This window comes from Nomascus leucogenys, chromosome 4 (assembly GCF_006542625.1).
Source record: "Nomascus leucogenys isolate Asia chromosome 4, Asia_NLE_v1, whole genome shotgun sequence".
In the NCBI taxonomy this organism is placed as follows: Eukaryota; Metazoa; Chordata; class Mammalia; order Primates; family Hylobatidae; genus Nomascus; species Nomascus leucogenys.
The window spans coordinates 82,376,150-82,387,511 of NC_044384.1; the positions used below are offsets into that span (position 1 = coordinate 82,376,150).

The window sequence follows — 11,362 nt, forward strand, 5'->3', positions numbered from 1 at the left end:
TAATAACTACTAATCCACTGATAGCATCTGTATGCCAGGCCCCAGGCCAAGCACTTTGTAAGTCACTTCAGTTTACTTCCTACAGCACCACTATGAGATGGCTATTACTAACCCCATCTTACAAATAAAGAATCTGTCTTAGAGGTAATGTTACTTGTCCACAGCCCCACACAACCAAAACTAGGATGGAAACTAAGAATTGCCTGACTCCAAAGTCCTCCCAGGCTTTTCCCATATCCAGACAGGACAGGTGGAGAGGTAGGCCAAGCCAAGACGGCTTGGGGGCAGAATGGGAGAAGGAGCTCAAAAAGAAAATGAGAGAGAAAGTAGCTGGGAAGCTAAGAGTGCTGAGGAAAATTCCAGCTGGGGGTGGGACCATGCTACAAACCCAGTACTCTAAATATTCTTACCTTCCTTGAAGACTCCATTGACAGAAAAACACAGCAGTGTGCTCTGAAAGAGAAGCAGCATCAAGGTACAATGTACACTTCTCAGAGCCTGAGTGCCCCCCCTCGCCTATTAAATGCCACCCCCACCCCAATTCTAGGCTTCTGTCAGGCACAAGCAGGAGCTTACTGTCTGGGCGCTTATGTCTACCACGAAGGAATTGACGTCGTGCTGGGTTTTGGGCAACTCATTGAGGAAGGCAACAACGTTGAGACGCGTGTGCTTCAGCAGCCGGAACCGCAAGGCTGTGGGTAGAGGAGAAAGCTCAGTGGTGCTGCCACACACTCCTGAGTTCTATGACTGATTCCTTCCCATGCCCTTTTCCCATCATATTTTGTTCGTATCACACACTTACTAGGGTCTTTAAGCTTCTTCACATTTCTGCTATCCTTGAAATACTCCGCCAAGCTGCTTCTGGGGGAATAAAAGGAATGGACGTGGTGTTCAGAGCAGTGCTGCCAGCAGGTGCTGCCCTGTATCTGCTGGGAAACCCAGTGGTCTCGGGCAGATTCTGGGATGTGATACTAACCGGGCAGGGTTCTGAGGAATGAAAGGAATGCTCAGGGAACAGCAGGCCCCATCATGGTAGGCATCCAGGAGCCCTTGCCGGTCTCCAGAGTCGTAAATTGCATAGTACCTATGGGAAAAACAAAAGAGAAAGTATGGCTCTGTGGTCTACAGCCATAAAAGGACCCAGTAGCTCCCAAGAGTGAATTGTGCCCCAGCATGGAAGCTCATGCCTGTAATCCCAGCACTTTGGGAGGCTGAGGTGGGTGAATAGCTTGAGCCCAGGAGTTCGAGACCAGCCTGGGCAACATGGCGAAACCCCATATCTACTAAAAATACAAAAAAAAATGGCTGGGTGCGGTGGCTCACGCCTCTAATCCCAACACTTTGGGAGGAAGAGGCAGGTGGATCATGAGGTCAGGAGTTGGAGACCAGCCTGGCCAACAAAGCGAAACCCCACCTCTACGAAAAATACAAAAATTAGCCAGGTGTGGTGGCACACACCTGTAGTCCCAGCTACTGGGGAGGCTGAGGCAGGAGAATCACTTGAAGTTGCAGTGAGCCAAGATCACACCATTGCACTCCAGCCTGGGTGACAGAATGAGACGCTGTCCAACGAAACAAAACAAAACAAAACAAAAAACCAAAAGATTGATGTGTGCCTGGGTCTGCCCACCATTCCCCCTCAACCTTGGGGTGGGGAGGGGGGACCCTGGGATACTTACTGTTGCAGGAAGTGCAAGACCAGACTCTTCAAGTTTTCTGTTCCAAAATAGCTTCCCTGAAATCAAACAGGTATTAGGAACATGGAAGCAGTATTCTCCCCACACCCAAGTTCTTACTCTGTCCATGCTTCCTACCTTGCAGGGCGGTAACGTCGTGGGGGCTTCAACATCAAAGGCAATTGGTGGGGGTAGCTCATGACCATCCTGTGGAAAGGAAGTAAAAGTTGACAGTGTAGACTGGGCACAGTGGCTCACACCTGTGATCCCAGAACTTTGGGAGGCCGAGGCAGGCAGATGGCTTGAGCCCAGGAGTTTGAGACCAGCCTGGCTGGACAACATGGCAAAACCCATCTCTACCAAAAAAAATACAAAAATTAGCTGGGCATGGTGGTGCATGCCTGCAGTCCCAGCTACTTGGGAGGTTGAAGTGGGAGGATCACTTGAGCCTGGCAGGCGAAGGTGGCAGTAAGCTACGATTGCGCCACTGCACTCCAGCCTGGAAGACAGAGCCAGACCCTGTCTCAAAAAACAAAACAAACAAAAAAGAAAGCTGACAGTTTAAACCAGAGAGAAAAAGGCTGGAGGCATAAGTAGACTGAAGAACTAAGAGAAAAGGGTCAGAAGTCAAGTGTAAAAGCATCATGAAAAGTATCCAGGAATCCAGGCTGGGCGCAGTGGCTCACACCTGTAATCCCAGCACACTGGGAGGTCAAGGTGGATGCATTAGTTGAGGTCAGGAGTTCAAGACCATCCTGGCCAACATGGTTGAAACCCCCATCTCTACTAAAAATACACAAAGAAATTAGCCGGGTGTTGTGGCACACACCTGTAATCCCAGCTACTCGGGAGGCTGAGGCAGGAGAATTGCTTGAACCCAGGAGGCAGAGGTTGCAGTGAGTCAAGATTGCACCATTGCACTCTGGGTAACAGAGCAAGACTCCATCAAAAAAAAAAAAAAAAAAAGGGCCTGGCGCGAGTGGCTCATGCCTGTAATCCCAGCACTTTGGGAGGCTGAGGTGGGTGGATCACCTGAGGTCAGGAATTCGAGGCCAGCCTGGCCAACATGGTGAAACCCTGTCTCTGCTAAAAATACAAAAATTAGCCAGGTGTGGTAGCACATGCCTGTAATCCCAGCTACTTGGGCTCAGGAGGCTGAGGCAGGAGAATCGCTTGAACCTGGGAGGCAGAGGTTGCTGTGAGCTGAAATCATGCTGTTGTACTCCAGCCTGGGCGATAAGAGTGAAACTCCGTCTCAAATAAAAAAAAAAAAAGAAAAAGAAAAAGAAAACTAACCAGGATCCTTGTGAGTGAGAGATGCTGTGCTTGTTAGAATGAAAAAATTATGGACTTACCAGGCGTAATAACTTGGGAAATCGTTCGCGAATGGCGCTGTCAAGAACGGGACAGAAGTGAGTGACGCTTCAGAGCCACCGTGCCTCCTGGGCTGCTCTAGGAGCAAATATACCAAACCCGAGGGACAGCCCATCCCATCCTGCTCATCCCTCCACTCCCTCCCAGCCTGTGCTCAGGGAAAAATGGTCCCCACTCCCCACCTGAGCCGGGGCACCCAGACATGGACTGCCTTGAAGGCTGTCTCTTTTCTCTCTGCCTGACCCTGAGTGTCAAGGAGCAGTACTCCAAGCCCAGGCTTTAAGCCCAGGACCTCTTTCCCCTCCCTGCCCCCCTTACCTTCCACCTACTCACCTGTGCAGCCCCGGGAGGAGGGAATGGGGTGGGAGCCCAGGGGCTCCGCTGCCTCACCAGGTATCCATCCGCTCTGCCAGGTCTGGCCTTGGCCAAGACCCAAACACACCACAGGGATGGCACAAGATGTTAGGGCAGGGAGATGAGCAGGTGGGGCTCAGGAATGGGAGAGGCAAAGGAATAAGAAAGGAAAGGAAAAGGAGGAAAAAGAGAAAAAGGCAGGATGGGGCAGGGGCAAGGGAGAGATGGGGAGGTATAGGAGACAGAGAGAAAAAGGAAAGAGAAAGCAAAGAAAAAGGGAAAGAACTACAAGGCAAAAAAGCATCTAGAAAAATGAGGGAGAAAAGGGAGAAAGACACCCTGACACAGCCCTTTCTTTCAGCTGCCCCATCCCTGTGGTCCAAGGTAGAAATGAGAAACAAATCCTTGCTGTGGTGAGTGGGCACTTGCTGTTGGCCAGGTCTCTGTCTGCTACCTGGGTCCCGATCTGAGCTGGGCGTGGGAAGCAAAGCAGCCATGGGGGCAGGAGACCTTCCTCAGAAGGTGTGAGGGTTCAGGCCCCTGCAGGATTGTGGGGGTAAGGGTCCATGCCCCACCTCTGTTGCCCCCAAGTTCTCTCCTGATGGCCCCTCTGCGACTGTGCCTGTCTTAGGTTGTTCCTTCCCTGAGGAATCTTACCCGTCTCTGGCTAACCAGCCATCCACCGGGGCCAAACAGGGTGACGTGCAGTGTGTGAGTGAGGGAGAGGCAGCGCCCCCGAGGGGGTCAGTTCTCTGTCTCCTTGGTAGCCTATGCCCCCGTGGCCTCCACGCCCAGCATCTGCCTTGGGATTCCCTCGCCTGCTGGCGGGGCCCCAGCTCTGGTCACATCTTGGGGAACCCAGGTTTCTTCTTCAGGGAGAGCCCAGCTCATAGCACTGGGCGAGAGAGACAGATTGCATGCCACCAGCCCCTAGGAGGCCTCAACCTCAGCATGGACAGCAACAGCCCTGGGCAAGTGGATCCTGAGAAAAGGGTACCTCTTGGCACAAGGGCAAGAGGGACCATCACAGTATAAAGGAGGGAAGGCCCATCTCAGTAGGAAGTCCCATGTAGGGAGGGCTTCCTCAACCCATGGACACCAGGCTCTTGGCACAAGGCAACCCCATCTATAGGGTATGTACAAGACACTCTCTGGTCAGAGTAGAAAGGGAGATGCCTTTCCTGGAACAACAGGGTAGGGAGATTCTAGAAAAGGTTGTGTTCAGGAAGAAAGAGAAAGGCCACAGACCCAGCAAACAGATAGTCAGGTCAGAAGAGAAGAGAGAAGATCTCAGGACAAAGCTGGAAGACACAGACAGACCAAAGGGGGAGCACACATTCCTCCCAAAGGACAGGTGGTTCCAGCTCAGGGCTGCACATCTCCGCAGACGGGCCCTGGTCAGGATGCATTAGCTCAGCCTCCCAGGGGGTGAAGGTCCCCAGGAGGGGAGACACAGGCTACAACTAACCTGATGTAGGTGGACTGGTCTCGGAAGGTGTCACACAGGGAGTTTCCGTCGAGCCAGAGCTCTTCTAGCTTCAGCCCCTTTATCTTGTCCAATTCCCGCTCAGACTTCAACTGCAAAGGGTGGAAGGAAAAAAGGGAGGAGACCCTGGTGAAGACAGCCAGCTGGCTCCCCATACCCCCCGTCCCTACGCTTAGCTCTGAGATCTTTTTTAATTTTTAAAAAATTTTTTTTTTTTTTTTTTTTGGGGACAGGGTCTCACTCTGTCACCCAAATTCAGTGCCGTGGCATGATCATAGTTCACTGCAGCCTCAAACTCCTGGACTCAAGAGATCCTCCCACCTCAGACTCCTGGGTAGCTAGGACTATAGGCATGTGACATCATGCTCGATTAATTTATTTTTTAAATTAAAAAAATTTTTTTTGAGACAGGTTGCTCAGGCTAGAATGCAACGGCACAATCATAACTCACTGCAGCCTTGAACTCCTGAGCTCAAGCAATCCTCCCACCTCAGCCCCCTGGAGCAGCTTGGACTAGAGGCGTGCAAACTTCTTGCCTTAAGTGATCTTCCTGCTTTGGCCTCCCAAAGTGTTAGGATTACAGTCGCAAACCAGCACATCTGGCCTGAGTTCTCTCTCTTGCCTCTTGCCATCACCGGACAAACTCTCTACACCCTCTACCCACCCCTTCAAAAATATAGCCGAGCTATCAATTCTCACTTCATTTCCAGAAAGGTTTAGGATCTTCAGGTTGGGCGCCTTCTGAACAATGCTAGACATGTCATCCAGCCTGTATAGCCTGTTGTTGCTCAAGTTCAAGGACAATAGCTGTGAAGAGAAAAGAGTTTAGAGGAAGCACCACCAGCAAGTGGATCAGAGACGAATCTGCCCTCCAGCCACTTCCTATCTAACGCACCCTGCTTCCTCATGCCTAATACTGGGCCAAAGGCCTTACCTCAGGGATGTTCTCTTCAATGATCCTCAGGGTAGCTGCCATACAGCTTCTGCGATTCAGGACAACATCAATGTTCTGGGCCACCAAATCTTCAGGAAGTAGAAGGGAAGGAAAGGTAAGACTGAGAGGGTTTGCCCATGCCAACGTTAGGAGTAAAACATCCTCAAACTTTCCCTCCCTGACAGATCCCACCTTGTCACCACCTATCTGAGAACTGTTGTCAACCATACCTGGGTCTGAACGGAGGCCCTTGAGGTCAAGGGCTTGTTGGGAGCCATCATATCGTTTGCTCATGATCAGCTACAGAGGAAAAAGAAGGGTTTAGTGGTCACTGGGGTTGTGTGTGTGGGGTGGGGGTGTGAGAAGTGATAAGACTGGGTTGGAAACATCTAATTTGAGCCTGCCTCACCTTTAGCTGTTCTACTTGTTCTGGCTTCAGTTCATTCAGTATCGTGTGGGGTGGAGCAGAAGAGTTGATGATGATAGATATCTGGAGGGAAGACACAAAGGACACAGAAAACTCTAGGGAAGCCTAAGCCGCAAGACCAAGACCCAGTCCCTGCTCTGAGCACCAACTTCCACCTCCAGCCAAGCCAGGCCCTTTAAACACACCCTTCGGTTCTCCCGATCCAAAATCTTATAGTTGACAGCCTTCAATGCAGAGGCAGTACTGGCGTCTTCAACGAAGAACTGGGCCCGTGTATTCTCATAGTGAAACTGCAAGAGGAAACAGGAGCATTACACTGGGAGTCCAGAGCCCTTGGGGAGGGGCATTACACTGGCAGTCCAGCTTGCCCCTTCACCATCCCTGGTGCCTGGCCAGCCAGCCACTCAGGCCTTGTCTTACCTCAATAGGGGTGAAGGGCACACTGCACTTGCTCTGAATCATGCTCAGGAGCCATGCCTTGTCATACTTTCTGCCATAAGGAATCTAGAAATGAGGGAAAGAGAAAAGAAGGGATAAGTAAGGCTGAATAGCAGACCCAATACAATGCCTTTTATACCTTCTACCAAACTTTAAAAGACTATCTAAAGAAAGGACCAGTACTAGGTTTTCTACTTGAGATACACATAGATTCTTTAACTCCTTTCTGTCTACTTACACTTACTATTTTTTCTTAGTAACAGGGCCTCACTCTGTCACTCAGGCTGGAGTGCAGTGGTGCGATCATAGCTCACTGCAGCCTTCATCTCCTAGGCTCAAGCGATCCTCCTGTCTCAGCTTTCTGGAGTAGCTAGGACTACAGGCATGTACTACCATGCCCGGCTAATTTTAAAATTTTCTGTAGAGAAGGGATCTTGCTGTATTTCCCAGACTAGTCTTGAACTCCCAGCCTCAAGTGATCCTCCACCTCGGCCTCTCAAAGTGCTGGGATTACAGGCAAGAGCCACTGTACCCAGCCCATTTACACTTATAATCCCTCAAAAAAAAAAAAAAAATCAATTTTATTTATTCTAAAAGTTCCAAGATATTATTTACACCTTGCCTGCCCCTCAGAGAACTCCAGGGACTCCAAGCCCCACACTCAGCCTGAGCCAAATGAAGACATCCAACCACAATTTTCATATTTCTCTTCCACCCCTTCTCTGAACCTGCTCTAAAGTGTTGGAAGATACTGATTCCTAGGAGAAAAGATAGATACTTGACTGTGGAGTAATCAGCTGACAAGAATAATTTTTGGGCCGGGCGCGGTGGCTCATGCCTATAATCCCAGCACTTTGGGGGGCCAAGGCGGGCAGATCATGAGGTCAGGAGTTCGAGACCAGCCTGGCCAATACAGTGAAACCCCGTCTCTACTAAAAATACAAAAATTAGACGGGCGTGGTGGTGGGTGTCTGTAGCCCCAGCTACTCGGGAGGCTGAGGCAGAAGAATCGCTTGAACCCGCGAGGCGGAGGTTGCAGTGAGCCGAGATCACGCCACTGTACTCCAGCCTGGGTGACAGAGCAAGACTCCATTAAAAAGAAAAAAAAGAATAATTTTTGTGGAATAAAATTAAACATCTCCACTCTCAACGTGGCCTCCTATCTCTACTGCACCATCTACTTTCTCAAAGTACTCACTGTAATCTTGAACCAGTTCTTTGAGGTCCCATCCTGGCTGGTGCCAGCCCCTCCTCTCTCTGGAGGAGCTCTGTCTCTCCGCACAGTAACATGAATGCGATCTCGATCATGCCAAGTATCACCCCGACGGTTAGGTCGGGTGGTATAGGGGTTGCTGTGGGTAAGCAGAGAATAAAATGACCACAAATGCTAGGAAACTCTTCTCAAAGACCTTCCTGCACTGTCAGTGGGACTACAACTAAGATTGTTTAATCACTAAGCTAGTCCTGGCATTTCTCACTGTAACAGGTGGGAAGGGAAATGACATGGAGAGTAAAAGGGCCATATAATCTCATGAGCCACTAAATTCAAACCAGACCAACTGGTCACTTACTATCGTACTCGGGGACCATCCTGGGCGTCACTCATTGCCACATCTCCATCATCTTCCTCAAGGCGGGAAGACCGAATACCAGAACCGCCTCTTCCAGACCTACGGTTTCCTTCACCATATTTCCACCGGAAGGGACCCCGGCCTTTCTTCTTTCTTTGAGGGAAATTAACACGCTCATCATCGTGTTCTAGAGTTAGAAACAGGAATACAAATTAGAAGTAAGTAACTGGTCCGGCTGGGTGTGGCAATCATAGTTTCTAGTACTCTGAACTATTGGAAGAGATACATACTAACTACAGAGGCCATCTCCACGCAAACTTCGCTGCCTATCCACAGGAAAGAACCCTCTCTGTGGCAGGGCAGCATCAGGGAAAAGTTACCGGAAAACTGTGTAGGGCTTTTGAAAAATGAAGTAGAAACTGGAATTAGAGAGAAGCAGGATATAGAAATGTGAGACCCAAAAGTGTAACTGAACACAAATCAGACCTCTGAAAGCCACCTGAAATCTGCCACTCGGTACTTTGTCTATACAGTACAGATGCCAGTTACAAATATGACCAGTTTAAGGATCCTCTAAAAATTCTCCTTGTTCTCAAATTGCCACTTTGAAGTTTTGTGAGGAGCTCTTCGTTTCCATGCACAGAAATGTCCTTTAACTCAGGAGACAAATTCTAGACTCAGGCTCTAGCGGCAGTGCCAAGCTAGGGTGCTTAACCAGGGACCCTGGAATGCTCTCCAGGAAGATGACCTTCTGATTCATGCTGTGTAGGATTGGCGTCTTAAAAAAGGTCCCTAACTCCCAAAAGAGGTCTGCCTAATATCGAGCACTCTGTAAACAATGAATCTCAACAAATGACCCTAGGAAAAAAGAACATAGAAGGCGCAGCTAACATTCACTGAGAACTTTCTCCAGTGCCGGCCACTATGCTTCAGGCACTTGATAGGAATGGTCTCATTTCCCCTCCCCACACACACTCTTAAGAAATACTGTTGTTATTCCACACTAAGGGGGTGGAAAACGACAGTTTTAAATTCACGGTTTCAACCTCCACCACGCACTCCTAACTACTACAAAAGAACTAACACCCAGTGTAGTGTTCAGACTAGAACATCCAGTTGATGTGTAAGTCTCGAATGTTAAGCCAAAGCCCAGGCCCGAGGGTTCAAGACCGACTGGACGCAGTAAAAAATAGGGCACCAGGGCAGCCCACGAGCAGGGCACTAACTCACATTAAAGGAAGAGTCAGGCCGCCAAACCGAACTGACAGGCATCAACCACCCACAAAGTTCAAAGGAATCCCGTCACCCTACCCCCCGAGCCACCCGCTCCGAGCCGCAGGTCCCCCAACACCAGGATTCCAGCAGGAATCCAGGAGTCAACAACTCGGGTGTCCACCTCCAGTGCCCGGCCCCCGCGCGCCGCTCCCCGCGGACTCCGGGCCCCTAGCGGCCTCACGCCCCGGGGGCTGAGGCCTAGGCCAGCGCCGCCCACCCACGCCCCAGATAGCCGGTTCCCGACCCGAAGACCAGTACTGACCGCTGTACGACTTCCCCTCGTCCGCCATGCCACACCGAAGAGCAAGTGCTGGCTCAGGCTCTGGCCGCTACGCCGGCAAACGACCGCACTCCCAAGCGCTCAGGACCGAAGTGTCTCTAGGCCGGGCGCCACTGTATTTATACAGCAAAGCACGTCGCACGCCGCTGACGTCCCAGGGTGTGGGCGGTGCCGCCGCCCGGAGAAAGAGCCACCCCCTACGCGTGCGCACACTTAAGGCCGTCGTGCGAGGGGCGGGGCCTCCCCTCCACGACCCGCCCTAAGGCCTGAGCTTGCGGAACCCCGGCTGGCAGCCGGCATGTCCCGGCACCTTTTCATCTGTCCGCTGACGCTGCCCTGGCAGCTTCAGAGTTAGTGCTAGAGCAGAGTGCTGCCGCTGCAGCCCAGAACTCAGCGAGGAAGGGGGCCGCACAAAGGGCTTCAGAGGAATGGAGACGGCGCCTCCAGGTGGGAGAGATGGCTCAGACCCCTACCGGAATCTAGCCAGTTTCAGCTCGGCTCCTTGTCTATGCCTCGCTTTCTTCGCCTATAAGATGGATTAACAAATCACGAAGTTGAGAATTAGAATGTGAGCTCGAACGTTGACTAATTAATGGCTTTTTTTCCTCGAGGGCTTGACTCGGCAGGTACTATGCCTGGCACATAGTAAAAATTCAACATGTATTTGTGAAATAAATGAATTTGTTTTATGAATTTCCCCCACCCCGCCCTGAGTTGCTGAGTCAAATGAGACATCTGTCAGGGGTTTGGCGAGCATTGTCTTCACAGATCTTCCATCAATGGCGTCCCCTACTAGAAACCCATCGTGTCAACGGGGCAGACAGCGAAGCTCACCAGCAGCGGCAACTTGCTGGAGATGCCAAGGAGGAGGAGAGTTTAAAATATCAGGGCCTTGGGCTCTCCTAGACCCCCAAAAGCACCACCACCAGCCCCTGATTGATTGTTGTCTCTATAGCTTCAACTTCCTTTGGCATGTATGAGACAGGGGCACTCGAGTGACCTCAGAATGTGGTTGTGAGTCTCGGTCAGGAAGAACAAAGCACATTAATCTCCCTGGACGGTGGGTATTCTGGGCAGGTGTCTCCTCCATTCTCTGTGACTGGCTTTGATTTGGTGAAGTGCTTGGAGGGAATCAAAAGCCTCAACTGGAGTTAGGAAAAAATTCTACACCTTCTACTCCTGGCAGCAGGCAGAGCTTCTGACTCGCTTAGCTCAAGGAAGAATTACGGCCAAATAGTTGGAAGATACAGATGAAACAGGTCCAAACACTGCTTGAGATAGTCCTGGAAGTTACCACCAATCAGGGACCCCCTCTGGGATCCTGCTCCCCTGTGTGAAAGGAAGTTTCCAAGCTAATGAAGTGTTGCAACACTTGGTTCTCCCCTGCCTAGAGGCAGCTGTGTGTCAGAGCCCAAAATAGCCTGCATCAGCAGTGATACCTGGCAGAGCCATTAGCCCAACCCTTTCAGTTCTGGTACTGGGCAGTGGGCTCTCTCCACTCGCTGCCTAGGCCCTTCGACGCTCCCACCCAGAAATGATGACATGGC

General features: G+C 50.9%; 1 protein-coding gene across 2 annotated transcripts in view; it reads right to left on the reverse strand.

The window, feature by feature from the left end:
* NXF1 (nuclear RNA export factor 1) overlaps window positions 1-11,355 on the reverse strand; it is a 21,165-nt gene extending 9,810 nt beyond the window's left edge. For both annotated transcript variants that reach the window (XR_004029673.1, XM_012512496.2), the window contains exons 1-17: window positions 9,798-11,355; window positions 8,261-8,447; window positions 7,888-8,041; window positions 6,672-6,755; window positions 6,437-6,541; window positions 6,234-6,314; window positions 6,055-6,124; window positions 5,825-5,913; window positions 5,590-5,697; window positions 4,873-4,982; window positions 3,032-3,068; window positions 1,815-1,883; window positions 1,680-1,735; window positions 977-1,084; window positions 803-861; window positions 577-692; window positions 411-453 (exon numbers count right to left, since the gene is read on the reverse strand). Coding sequence is in view for 1 of the 2 variants with exons in the window: in XM_012512496.2 (XP_012367950.2) it covers window positions 411-453; window positions 577-692; window positions 803-861; window positions 977-1,084; window positions 1,680-1,735; window positions 1,815-1,883; window positions 3,032-3,068; window positions 4,873-4,982; window positions 5,590-5,697; window positions 5,825-5,913; window positions 6,055-6,124; window positions 6,234-6,314; window positions 6,437-6,541; window positions 6,672-6,755; window positions 7,888-8,041; window positions 8,261-8,447; window positions 9,798-9,825 (1,504 nt within the window). In the remaining variant the exon portion in view is untranslated. The remainder of the gene's footprint in view (window positions 1-410; window positions 454-576; window positions 693-802; window positions 862-976; window positions 1,085-1,679; window positions 1,736-1,814; window positions 1,884-3,031; window positions 3,069-4,872; window positions 4,983-5,589; window positions 5,698-5,824; window positions 5,914-6,054; window positions 6,125-6,233; window positions 6,315-6,436; window positions 6,542-6,671; window positions 6,756-7,887; window positions 8,042-8,260; window positions 8,448-9,797) is intronic.
* Between the last annotated feature and the right edge of the window lie 7 nt (window positions 11,356-11,362).